The sequence below is a fragment of the Salminus brasiliensis genome, chromosome 5 (genome assembly GCF_030463535.1).
Source record: "Salminus brasiliensis chromosome 5, fSalBra1.hap2, whole genome shotgun sequence".
In the NCBI taxonomy this organism is placed as follows: Eukaryota; Metazoa; Chordata; class Actinopteri; order Characiformes; family Bryconidae; genus Salminus; species Salminus brasiliensis.
The window spans coordinates 24452527-24466797 of NC_132882.1; the positions used below are offsets into that span (position 1 = coordinate 24452527).

General features: G+C 40.2%; 1 protein-coding gene across 1 annotated transcript in view; it reads left to right on the forward strand.

The window, feature by feature from the left end:
* adamts16 (ADAM metallopeptidase with thrombospondin type 1 motif, 16) overlaps positions 1 to 14271 on the forward strand; it is a 73354-nt gene extending 59083 nt beyond the window's left edge. Inside the window, exons 19-23 of the mRNA XM_072678869.1 lie at positions 7421 to 7625; positions 9785 to 9973; positions 10187 to 10396; positions 11610 to 11757; positions 12822 to 14271. Coding sequence (XP_072534970.1) covers positions 7421 to 7625; positions 9785 to 9973; positions 10187 to 10396; positions 11610 to 11757; positions 12822 to 12937 — 868 coding nt within the window. The 3' untranslated portion in view covers positions 12938 to 14271. The remainder of the gene's footprint in view (positions 1 to 7420; positions 7626 to 9784; positions 9974 to 10186; positions 10397 to 11609; positions 11758 to 12821) is intronic.

Sequence of the window (14271 nt, forward strand, 5' to 3'; positions counted from 1 at the left end):
TGAGAAATCATTTAGTCATTAGTAACATCTAACAAAACACACACATATCTTCTTGCTGGGACCAGTTAAGATTTATAGGTCCAGTGGGAGTTGAGGTTAGCTCTCCCCACCTTCTCAAAATATGGGTCTTGCGAGACTGCTGTAGTTATTTCTTGTCTGACAAAAAGCCTAAGAAGCCCACAGGAGCTTTTGTGTTCATTGTGTCTGCTGAATGGCGACTTGTCTGTTAGAGTCACTGAATTACAGCATGGAGTCATCTAGAATATGAGAGTAGAAATTACCATTGCTTTCCACCAGACTTAGTGAGTCTGACATTGTAACGTTTTGTTTCTGTTTTGGAAACATTCCTGGTTACTATGAGATCCCAGTCACATTTCATTTAATACCCCAGTTTAATGACATTACCTGAGTCTGATGTGTCATCTGGTTGGAGTGTGATGTGTAATGTGGTGGCCTGGGGATTTGTGCTGAGTGTGCACTTTTAGTGAAGTAGGTGCGCTATCTGAGTATACACTCTGAGTGAAGTCTATGATTGAGATTGTGATGATTGTATTATCTGATTGTATACTTAACTCTTTTATAGTATGTGTAGTGTAGTATGAGTGTACTATCTGAATGCACACTCTGAGTGTAGTAAATAAGTGTACTGTATGAGTACAGTTAGCATGTACGATCTGAGTACACTGTGTACTCGCTCTGAGTTCAGTACATGAGTGTACTATCATGAGTTTACACTCTGAGTACAGTATATGAGGGTACTATTTGAGTTTACGCTCTGAGTACAGTACATGAGTGTACTATCATGAGTTTACACTCTGAGTACAGTACATGAGGGTACTATTTGAGTTTACACTCTGAGTACAGTATATGAGGGTACTATTTGAGTTTATGCTCTGAGTACAGTACATGAGGGTACTATCATGAGTTTACACTCTGAGTACAGTACATAAGTGTACTATCATGAGTTTACACTCTGAGTACAGTACATGAGGGTACTATTTGAGTTTACACTCAAGTGTAAACTTGAGAGTTTATACTATGAGGGTACTATTTGAGTTTACACTCTGGGTACAGTAAATGAGGATACTCTCTGAGTTTGCACTCTGAGTACAGTACACGAGTGTACTAGGTTTACGCTCTGAGTATTGTACATAAGTGTGCTATCTGAGTTTACAAGTGTGTACTATCTGAGTTTACACTCTGAGTACAGTACATGACGGTACTATCTGAGTTTACACTCTGAGTATTGTACATGAGGGTACTATCTGAGTTTACACTCTTACAGACATTTTTTGTCTTATACACTGTAACACTGATTCTTATAAAAAAATACAGGATGTCTTAAGCATCTGCAGAACACACTCAGTTTTTTTATGCGAAAACCTAAAACTCGACTGTAAAATCATACTTCACATAGTCACATACAAACTGTCACAGATGCCTACAGGGTACAAGATTTCAACCACATGCTAGAACGCTGTACAAAAATACTGTAAAATGACAGTAAAATGTTGCACATGTGAGCCCTAATGGTAACCTACCAGGATTCTCTCTCCAGCTTGGGTTTCTATATAACCTCTTTCCATTCATTTAGCCATAAATGCCTGGATAAAAAGGGCACGTGTGAACGGGGTGAGTGTGCTGTCTATGTGCATTCTCTGGCTTCGTGATTTTACAGTTGTCTAAATGTAGTCTATAAAGGTGCACTGAGTGTGCTCTCTGGGTCTGTTGTCTGCATACACTGACTCACTATGCTCTACGGGTACAATATTAGCATGAGAAAAGTGAACAGAACTGTGAGACTATAATGAGTATAGCTGAGGAGTAGAGCTGTTGCTCTCAGTTTAAGACTGCTCCCTGTAAGCGAATCTGTCAGAGCGGGTCTGAACACGACTGCCCCTTTGTTCTCTAAGACAGGGATGAACCACAGCCTCGAATACATGCATGCAGAAACATCCACACAGCTCAAGCGGCCCTGAAATCCGCCAACTCGAAAAGCACAATGAGAGCGGAATGAAATAAATGTTTCCAAACAGAATGCTCTCAGACGTCAAATCAGAATGTCCATCAAATCTCATTGAATGTGCAGTAGCTGAAATCCAAATCTTGTGTGGAAAATCGGTTGCACAGTTAATCCAAAAAGTGTGTACTTTTGACTTTGTTTAACAAAACAAGTCACATCCTGTGTTTCACTGCACACATGCAGAGTGTCAGCCACTTCCCTGGGCCATAGAGTTCAGTAAAATGTTAAAGCCACTGTTTGCTGGCTTTAAATATTTCCAAAAAGTATATTTAATACTAAAGAAATGGAACAGAATAAACATTTGTCAAAGTTATATTTAATGTATATATAAATGCAATTTTATTGTGGTTAAATGCTTAAAACTTGCACAGAAAATTGCTCTAAAAGGTTTAGGCTGCAGCTCCGCCCCCCACCCATTATACATGACTTCGTTTCAAGTTTTCATTTGAAAATATAACATAAAAATATATATCATAAAAATAGAAACGCTTGCTGTGCACTCAAGCTTCAGCTTTATTTGGAACCAGGAGGAACAGAAAATTCCTGCAAGAGAGAATATCCCCAGCATCGTTGGAGCAGCCGTGTTTGTTTACATGAATCACCACATTCTGAATTTAAAGGCAGAAATGTTAAGCTGAGGTTACAGAGATGGTTACACTTGCAGGCTGAAAGAACATTTTTACACTGTCTTAGCAAAGAAAGAGGGTAAGACATCACAAGAATGTATGTTGAAGATGGAGCTTAAACTAGCACACAGAGTGTCAAACAGAGGTTAAACGAGCAAGTGCATGGTCGGTATGACTGGCAAACTTGTGTAGATTAACACAGGTGTTACTGTGTTTTAATTATTGTGTGCTGGGGGTATTGCTGCATAACGTTTGAAGCTTAGCAAAGAGGCAGGAGAAGGCATTCTCTTAATCGAGGTAGGTGAGCTAAACCCATTGCTGTCTCTGATTAGTTTCTTGGCTGATCTGACGTCAGATAGGGCAAACTTAGAAAACTACAGAATAATTAATCTAAAAATCTATCCATAGAAAAGACAAACATCACTTTTTTTGTCTTCCGGTTCACAGTAAATTCATGTGACTGTAGATAATAGCGAGAAGGGAATCATGAAAAAAGTGGGCCATTAACCTGTGTGAAAAAGAAGAACCCATCATTTTGGTGGCATTCTGTGATTTGACAGACATTTTCTATTTTAACTACTTTGAGCTCCTGTTTCTAAAATGCATCAGGCTTGTTTAGATGTTCCATTGAAAACTCCTGAAGCTGAATTTTGTGGTGAGGATGCAGGAAAAGTTTTCTTCTGTTGACTCTTTCATAGTTATACAGGGGTATGACTATGCAGGGCTTCACAGCAGAACGTTACACCACTATTCTGGAGTCAGCTAGAACTTCCTGAAGGTCTTTTGCAACCAGACAGTGGCTTTAATAAGCCTTTCTAGCAACTCCGAAAGCTTGGTCTTCCAGACTTCCAGACCACCTGTTTCTGTTAACTGCCATTTTCTAATTACAATAGGAACTGAGGAAACGGCTACCTGAAAATGCTTTGATGTCTTATTATATCTTCTACTTTTGAAAACAGTTGATTGAAAGCTTTGAGGGCCGATCTTCCCTGCTTGTTTCATTGTGCTATAAGAGATATAATAACAATAAATGAGGATTAAGGGTTAAGGGTTAAGTTAGTTAGCGCACTTATAGTCCTTGACTGAATTTGTATGAGATGTGACCTCATGTTGAGGTTCAGCTGGTCTCAGTGGACTCAGAAGACGTCAGCAGCACAGAGAGAGTGCCGCGGTTTACACAGATTAAACTGAAATAAACAGAATTATGTGTTTTGCAGCATTTTAGTACACAGGCCAGAATCGAGAGAGACAGGCCTTGTTTATCCTTGGAGGCTGTAAAGGCAGGCAGTGATGATCCAGGGGTCCAGAAGGGCAACTATGATTCACCCAAAATGTTTAGTTCTTTCGCCATGGGCCAAACATTTGTTTACTGACAATTTTGGGGCATCGCGTGGTGCTTGTATGCGAACGGCATGGACAAGCCACATCATAAAAAGCCTCATATGGTCTGCGATAATGACACTGAGGGGCTTTTTATTCATCTGCTGCTGTCTGTATTCTAGATGGTTTGTTGCTTCCTGAGAGACATAATCTTTTTCTCTTACTTTACTCTCCTTTTCTTAAGCCTTGTTGATATTTGTACGACATTTTGCCGATATTAACAAACTGCATTTAGAGCATCTATTTATCTGTCTATCTCTCTCTTTCTCTCTCATGAGTGATTAGTTGCTACTGCTGTTAAATGCCCCTAATGGTGCTAGGGGAGTGTGGGGCCACATGTGTCGTACCCTCTGGGGAGGCAGAGGTTAAAAGTCATCCAAACTTGGCAGTGGAAACAAACACACACAGATGCAGATTTCGGGGCTACAGGCCTCTGATTCTGTAATGGCACTGACGCGTGCCTAGTGCCCTCTGTGAACTCTGTGAATACTTTACTGCTGCTCTTTTATTCTCCTCTGCATTTCCGAAGGGCTCCCGTTGCGTATGCAAGGTACCCTCATGATATTGAAAAATATGAGGGAACCCCTGGAAAAGTGTAAAGTGCTGCTACTAGATTGCATTTTAGCATATGTCAAAACACCTGGTAGCGTGAGGCTAGAGAAGTGTATGAACAGTCACATACTTTACCTGTGCCGCATAAGTGTTCAAGAAGTAGTTGTTTTTAGTTATTTTTTCTTTCTGTTTTGGGTGGTTTGTATGATCATTTGTGTGTTTTATGATATTGGCTGAAAAACCTCCTATGAAGACAGTATTAATTACTTCAGGTAAATTGAAATTGTTACATGCCACACTGTAATTAGACTCAGTTCTAATAAGATGTCTGTGACATGCTTTAGTCAAAACATTAGCAAAACATACCCCTTTTCATATGTGTAATAGGGCTGCACAGTATGTTGTTTTAGCATCGTAATCGCAGTGTGCACATACGCAAAGGTCACAATGCAGGATGTGCAATGTCTTGTGTATTGTCGCACAACAGATCTACCAGAGATCTTGTCTGGACAATATTGTTTATTTTAGGATGCAAAGTGTGCATTATTAATACCATGACCTGTTGGATCACTGGCATCTGGTAAACATTCCTGTATTTTTTATATTAGAATTTTAAGTGCCTGTTCCTTTAAATGAGAATGAGCTGCTGCTCACCTCATGCCCACCCTTTTTCAAGGTTGTTCTAGTTTACAGTTTGTTTTTTACAAAGTTTTTTTATGTCCCTTTAATTTAATTGCACTTATTTATTTGGTTTTAATTGTTTGTCAGTATATAGTTCATTATTGTTGGCTTTATTTTTACATTAGTGTTTATTTTACTGTGCCCCTGTCATGTAAATCTGGGGCATTTTCATTTAAAAAAAAACCTGGAAGGAGTGTGAACTTAAACTTTTTGACTTTATTTGTAAGCATTTTTTATCACAAAAATATTGCAATGCACAATTTACAATATCAAATTGACCCAATGGTCCATATTCTAAATATAGTCAGTAATTGCATAGTTTTTAAGTAATCTCAGTTTAATTGTGTTTATGGTGGGATATAAGCTTACTTAAGACACATTAAGTCTTGGAATTCCAGTGCAAAACAGTAAAAGCAAACTTCAGCCACCAGTCTCGGCTGATCGACTGCATTTCAAAATTCTATGAACATGTCCTTTTAAGCAAAGCTGAAGAAAGTGGACTTTCATCGTGTTATCCACTCTAAACTAGGAGACAGGAACTGCAGTGTCCAGAACGTTTCTAAGTCTCAGCGTAGACAGAGGGAGGGTTTGACTGACCAAAACAGAAGCATACAAACATATGCACATGCCAGCCGTGGATCACAGCAGGACTGGTATTTTTGGACTCTGCATTATTTCATCTGGTTGCACTGCAGCAGGAGTGCCAGGGAGGACCTCAAGAAGCCATTACATCATGGAAATAGGTGCTTGGCTACATTTATGACTGACATCAGCCCAGGTTGGGGTTACAGTGGGATGCTAATAACCTCTTAACCCCCAAAGATAGTTATAAACACACACACACAAACACTGCATGCAAGTGTAGATCATGACACATCCTCTCAGAAATCCAGATTAAATTAACATTTATTTCCTTTTTTTTGTTGTTACTTGAATTAAGCCCAATGTGGTTTACTTATGAGGCTTACTATGGTGTATGTTTTCTGTAAGGACTGTTTATGTAATACACACTCAGTGTCTCAGTCAGAAGATTTCAATCTAAAGCATTTCATTATAAATAGCCCTAATATGAAGGTGCAAGTGACGATAATATACTAATGATCTATTGGGGATCAGGACTACATTACATTAAGCTTAACCTGAAATTAACATTTTTCAGTCAAATTTACTGACTTTAACAGTGGACAATTTGGAGAATGCATTAGCTGTGTACTTAAAGTGTTTTAGAGCTTTTATTATTTTATTTATTTAGTATTTATTTAATGCACATGAATTAATTAAAGGTGTCAGTAATAAAAGTTTGAATTTTCTTGCTGACATAACAGAATGTTCACCTAATGAGGGTGGAGGCGTTGACCCAGCATAACATCTAAAGCATGATCAGATTTCAGATTGTGCTCTGCCAAATCTACCTTGTGAAATAGACTGTGTGTCTGATTCTCGTGTATAAATATCAGCTCCTTTCTGAAGAAGCTGAGAACAGATGGATGTTCTCCAGGCTTTTTCTTTAGCCCAGAGCTGACCCAGACCACTACAGCAGACACAGCCAAGTTCCTACTGAGTGATGCACACGAAAACTGCAAATAAAGATTGGAGGAGGAGTCTGGGGCATCTAGGGTAGAGGTTGGAAAGAGAGGTTTCATGGTAATAAGAGCTATGGAAAGAAGAAGGACTGTAAAGTGCTCCAAGGTGCTATAATAACATACTTTCTGAAGCTTTCATTGAAAGTTATAAATCTGACACGGATGGGCAAGCATGCTGCCATTAGCATATCAGACACATACAGGTGAAGATTTGTAGCATTGGGGTATCCCAGTTGCATTTGCTTACTACTAGTGGTGTAGTGGTGTAGTAATGGTGCCTCCTTAAGGACTCAACACTCCAACTTGTGTGCACAGTAAAAGCTTAAACCTTTTTGACATATAATCTAACTAAAGGACCAAAAAATATCAACACAGTCACTAATAACATAATATAATATACTGTAAGTCTGCATTCAAGTACAGTCATATGCCAAAGGTTGTGAACCTCTGATTGACTGGCTTGTTTTGTTCATTTTCTGAGTGAAAACAGGTGCACATTTTAATACACAACTGTTTATTTGCTTAATTTGTGTGTGTGTGTGTGTGTGTGTGTGTGTGTGTTTGTGTTAACACAGCTGGAGCATTGGAGACTGGAGTGTGTGCAGTCGCACCTGTGGGTCAGGAGAGCAGAGCCGACAGGTGCGGTGTGTCCAGCAAACCAGCTCTAGTCAGACTGACGTAGTGACTGATGCCCACTGTGCACTACCCCCTCCAGCCCGCAGGCAGCCCTGCAACACGCACACCTGTCCACCAACATGGAGCACAGGAGCATGGTCTCAGGTGAGTTGTCCCAAATAAACAGCAAAAAGCTCCTCAGCTGAACACTCCTACAGTACAGAAAATGTCCTATCATCCCAAACCTTATGTTTCCATTTTTGCATAATTTAGGGTTGATTTGGTGCTTCTGCTGCGAAGGTGCTATTTTGGAGACTTTGTTCCAGCAGCTATGATATGCTGATGATTTGAACTCTGCCTATGGCTATAAGTGGTTGCCTGGCCATATCTCTATTTTATTGAGTATTTTGGTATATTTCACTGAATGTATTGTGCTGGCATCAAGTGATCTGTGTCCACTGATGACAGCACAAGCTAAAAACTGTACTGTAGTTTGATCTTCTAACATCTGTAATGACTGGTTATTTAAGTTATTACTAAGTTATTACTCATAACTTATGTTGAGTAGTTCACACACTGACACATCAATTACTTAAAAGCAGAAGTACTCTGCGGCACTATTCAGCATCGCCGGGCAGATGACATGCTCTGAGGAAAGCGTCGGTTCCCTAGCTCCACCGAACCAGCTGACAGACAGATCAGTGCCAGCCAACATCGCTTTAAGAGTAATAAGGGGAGAAAACACCAGCGAGCGGGGCCACTTGTGCTCTCTCAGACTCCAGTCACTGATGGCAAAGCAGCAGGAAGAAGCAATTGTTATAGTTGTAGTCGTATTGAACCATATATTGTATCGGTTGATTGTGAAGTAGACTCAGTGTCTGAGTATAACCCAGTGTCTGTGTATAAATAGCAGCTCCTCTCTGAAGAAGCCGAGAGCAGATAAATGTTCTCCAGGGTTTTGTCTTTAGCCCAGAGCTGACCCAGACCAATACATCAGACAGCTGAGTTCCTAGTGAGTGATGCACACGGAAAATGCAAATAAAGATTAAAGGAGGAGTCTGGGGAGAGGAGTTTTAGAAGCAGAAAGATTTTGTAGTAATAGGAGATAAATAAAGAAGAAGGAGTTACGGTCTGGCAGTACAGAAAGGAGTAATAATAGTGGAGGAATGAGGTAGAAGTAAGAAGTAAGCAAACAGAGGTCAGTGTTGGTGGTCCAAAATGCAATATTAGTGTGTGGGGTCTAATGCTGTGGGAAGCAAACAAGTGAACAAAGCTGTGTAATGTATTTATAATAGATTATAGAAGTAATTATTAATTGTAGTCCTGCTGGATGGTCGCGTTCGCTGTGATCTTGTGTTCAAATGATAAAAAGGAATCAGATAAAAAGAAGATGAAGTGCAGATACAAACTAGCCTAGATTTGCAATAATTTAAATTGAGGCTCCAGAGCAAATCAGAACACATTCAGCACATTTAACAGAAGGATTTCCTGTAAAAAAGGATTGGAATAAAGCTTGGAATAAAGCTTTTCATCACCCGTCAACCATCTGAAAAAGCACTTACTGCACTACTTACTCCCTGCACACTACAAAGACTGTTTACATCACTTCCTCTGAGTCCACACTAGGTGTGTAATGGATTTCAGAGCAGTAGAGTGTATAAAACCATTCCCGTGTCTAGAGCAGTGTTAACTTGCTCATTGCCAAATCCAGCCATAGCCTGGCACAAACCAGTTGTCAGGGTTTTTTTCTTTACGTTTCCTCTACAAAAACAGTCTAACCGTATCAGACAGACCTCATTGTTCTGCTCAATCTGGGGATCAGTCAGGCACACCTGCTTAAATATACCCGATCAGCCATAATATTGATTCTCGGGCTCGGCAAGCTGCAGAGGACACATTTCGCTGTACAGTGTACACTGTACAGTGACAAATACGTGCACCTTTTATTAGCACCTTGTGTCTATATATTAGGTCTTGTGGAGCCAATGCCTTGAGTGGTCAGATCTGTTGTGGCAGAACAAGAGGGGCTCAATATTAGGCAGGTGGTATTCATGTAATGGCTCATCCATATAATGTATAATAATTTACATTTTTGGTCCAAACAAAATTAAGTGCTGACATCAATGTCACTGCTGGGTGAAGCCATTCATTAAAAATGTAGTAATTAAGTATGGATTTATAGAACAGGCATGTCCAAACATTTGACAGGCAGGTACAGCATAATATTTGCTGGCACTCTAAAAACTCTCTCTTAAATGCGCTAATCATGTCAAACAGTATGCAGTAGGTCTGAAAGGGTCGTTTGTTGTTTTTTTTGCTCCCAGTGCTCTCGTAAGTGTGGGAAGGGTGTGAGGAAGAGGACTGTGACGTGTGTGAGCAGTACTCCAGGATCACGCATGCTGCCGGACAGCTCCTGTGTGCTCCTGCCCAAACCTCACAGCCAGGATAGCTGCATGCTCAAACGCTGTCCCAAACAGCACAAAGCCCAGTGGACCCTCTCCAGCTGGCAGCAGGTAAACACTTCCACTGCTAGAGCTTACTTTCAGAATTAGACAACACATTTACTCCTGGAGGCCCATTTAAACCATTCCATCTAATTAAAATCATAAGACATCATGACTGATTTGCAAACAATTCAAAAAGCAATTGTTTTATTAAGCAGCAACTCCTGAGGTTTAATACCTAACACATTCTTAACCTTCTCTCTCCACCCTCTCCTCCAACAGTGTTCAGTAACGTGTGGTAAAGGTACTCAGGTGCGATTGGTAAAGTGTGTGGAGAAAGACTCTGGGGGGAAGTACAAGGATCTGGCGTTAAAGAAGTGCCAGCACATGCCCAAACCCTCAGCGGAGCTTCAGAAAGTGTGTGTCCAGCCAGACTGCCCCAGCATCCATCGCCTACAAAGGCCAGACTGGTACACCTCACCCTGGTCACAGGCAAGTCCAGCATCCCTTTTCCAGTTTTTCCCTTTTCCGGTTCTTCTAGCACAAGCTGAAAAGATTTAATTACATAAAATCTAAACCTAAAAGTGGCCACCTTGTTGAATTTTTATGTTATTGAACTTGGTAGGGTATTAAAGTACGATGGATGATGTGATGGATGTCCTTTGATTCAGCACAAATGTAGCTTTTCAATTATTATTTATATAATTGGGTTATATTATGTATATTATAGCTGTATAGCTGTTTATTAATATAGCTGTATTCATAGTCAGGTTTACTGTTTCCTATTTGCCACTTCTTACTACTATTTTAAGTGCCTTTATTATGCTGCTCTCTTGTTTGATTTTGCTGCTGTAAAAACTGACTTTCCCCGTGGGATAAATAAAGTGATCTATTTATCTATCTATCTATTATTCAACACAAATATTTAATATAAAAAAAATGTACAGAAGAAAAAATAGATTTTTTGTCCATAATTGAACTTAAAAAAGCTGTTAACTAAAAAAGTAAAAATACAAAAATATCCACTTCCTTGCTTATTCTGTATCTGCTATGGTATGGTAGTCAGTCTCTGCAGATGTAGCGTAGATTGGATTTGGGATTTACGGTAAGAAGGTTCTGTACACAATAACATCTATACTGAAAATCCCAGCTTCTTTTGTTTAACTTGGAATTTTAAAAAAGTGTATATCTCAGAAGGTTATTCAAGCTTAATGAAAAAAAAAGGTTAATTTATGTGAAATCCCCCTATAGTGTAGGTTTATGGATTTTAAGTAAATAAATAAGTATTAAAGTAATAAAGTAATAAAAATAAGTAAATATTAAACCAAATAAAAAATAATAGCAAAGATAAATAAATATAATGCTGACCTAACATTACATGACACAGATTTGTCATTGGGAAGTTTGTTAGATGATGAGGACATAGGAACGTTCCCAATGGGCCAGTATGTTAGATAATGAGGACCTCTCCCCTCCCCCAGATTTGACAGCAAGCTTTTTGTATTCAGGACATGGATACCTTTTTAAGCAACAATCCAGTATATTAGATTCCCAAAGCCAAGAGTAGAATTGGTGTGTTAACATCTAGCAGTGACTGAAATACCACATTACTAAGCCCTGTTTCAACCCACCCTGCTCTATCAGCCATCAGCTTTTTTCCAGGCAGTTAATTGTGTTTTGTATATGTGTGTGTGTGTGCGCGCAGTGCACAGTGTCGTGTGGTGGAGGCATTCAGGTACGCTCTGTTCAGTGCCTTGTCCTCGGCCGTCCCTCATCTGCCTGTTCCCCTCAGCTGAAGCCAGCTGTGTCTCAGGCCTGCAGCACATCCTTCTGTCCTCAACAGCAGAACCAAGGTAAAACTCCCGCAGTATTAATCATCCCAAGCCATACAGAACAAAATAATGAGTTTGTGTACATGCACTTCAGAATTCCATAACTGCAGAACATTGGATTTTGTCAGTAACACATTTACTGATTATTACACTTGAGTAATCCGATAGTTTTGCTTTGCCACCAGCCAATAATCTCACAGAATAAGACGTGATGTAAAACCCCAACTTCATCCAGTGTTTTTGTTTTACACATTAAGACACTATATTGACCATGCATCTAGAAGATGACGGTATAATTAAATCCTTCGTTTTGTCAGTGATGTTGTCAGTTTCAGCGTTGTTCCAGAAAGGCTTTGCAGGTGCTGTGCTACATGCTGCTTGCTTGTTTCTGGTACATTTTACACATGCACAGACTGAGAAATCCGAAACAACTCCAATTAAGAGTATACATGCTGTGAGAAATCTGATGAATTAAAGTTAAGTTCTCTTTAACGGATTTCTTAATCAGATGTCTAGACACCCTTCTAAATCTAAACAGCTTGTAGAACCTCCATTCTCAAAAGAACGGGACATTCTGGAGCAGATGCACACAAGCCTAAGGTTTCCTATTCAATGCTAAACTTCAGCTAGAGGGGTTTAAAGCCCACTGGCATTGGAATTGTATTTTCTGGAGTGATGGCGCTCCATCCAGTACCTTTGGGATGAGTTGGAGTTTTTGAGCAGTGCCAAAACTGCTCAGTTTTTGAAAGAGATGTGAGGAAGGTTCTTCTCACAAACACACACAAACTCACACATCTCTATTACAAAAATGGTTCTTCTGTGACATTGTTCAAATAACCTTTTGTAGCACCTTCATTTTTAGGAGCGTGGCGTTAGTGATCTGGAACTAATTATCTAAAGCTAGAGTAGAGGCTGTAGAGGCTGCAAAAGGGGCACAAACTCCCTATTAAAACTTGTAATTTCAGAAGAACCATTGAATATAGAGTCCTGTATTTTGTGTAGCACAGCATCACGGCATATGATAAGACATTTCTGTTTGTCTGGAGATTTCATTTTCTCATGTTTTTCTCTGTTTCCTTTCGCAGATGCTGTCTGTAAGGATTCTTTCAGCTGGTGTTACCTGGTTCCCCAGCATGGAGTGTGCAATCACAAGTTTTATGGGAAGCAGTGCTGTAGATCCTGCTCACATCCGAATTTATGATAGGCGTTTGCAAGCTGCTGGAACTGTGCAGCCAAGGCAGCGGCTTTCGCATGTGAGACTGCAGGCAGATGAGGATCACGGCAGTGTTTTCTAGTGACTGGAAGCTGTCAAGATGGCGTGCAAGTGTGGTTTGCGTGTGTGTGCCACTTTGGTTTGAGCCGCTCGGCTCTCGTTGTTCTCTGTTGGAAGATGGCTGCGAAGACGTTTACTGTAACCCATGGAGGAGAGAGATCTCTCCTCTCCTTCTAAAGGAACTAGTGATGGTTTTCGGAGCGCCCCATGGACTCGCAGATGTGGAGAGATGAGCGTGGAGCGTCTCGTCGCGCAGCTGCACCTGCAGTGGGATTGGTGTTGGTCCCCAACGGCTAAGTGAAGCCACCTGACATCTGTGTGGATCAGCTGATGAAGCACAAATCAGACATTTGCTGATTATTCATACTGATTATTTAGGAGTGGAGGAGTGATTTTTGTTCAGGAATGTTTGTTCTCTCTGTTAGTCTGAACCTACCTACACTATATGTCCAAATGTTAGTGAAGTTGACACTTGAAGTTGCACCCATGTCTGACACAGATGTGCAAATGCGTGCACACAGCTTGTCTTGGCCATCACGCCTAATGCCAGGAGAGGCTAGAGGGGTATAAAGCAGTGGAACTGTATTCTCTGGAATGATGGATGGTGCTCCACCCAATCTTTTTGGGGTGAGTCGGTGATGAGGTTGAGTGGTGATCATCCAACATCCTGACCTCACTAACACGCTTGTCGCTGAATGCAATCAGATGGACAGTAGAGACAGTTACTCCAAAAAAAGCAGGATGAACTCTTTTTAATACCCTTGATTTTGGAAGAAACGATGCATGAGCAGGTGTCCCATTACTTTTGTCCATAAAGTGTATCTCTCTCCATGTATTTCTTGTTTATTTGTCTTCTTTGTCCGTATTTAAGTCTCTCATGTTTCCCATTCTTCTCTCTTCTCTGTATCACTTTTGCTCTCTCTGCCTCAATCTCTTCTGTCTGCCTCTCTTTCACTCTTTGTCTCACTCTCTCCCTTTTTCTCTGGCACTCATTTCCTTACAGTGTTCAGCTGAGTTCTGCAGTGCATGTTACACCTCTTACACAGCCAGTATTTTCATGGTGCTACACATTTCCAAACTTAACCAAAGGCTCTGGAGCCTCTTAAGTGTTCTGAATTAACAGAAAAAAATGAACTGAGTGAATCGTTCTGTAGGACCTTTGAAACTGATCCACTTATTTATTAACAGCACTCTCTTGTTACTCTGAATGTTAATGTGCTTTTCATTTTTGGCATTTATCTGTCAAAATGAATTCAGGTTTA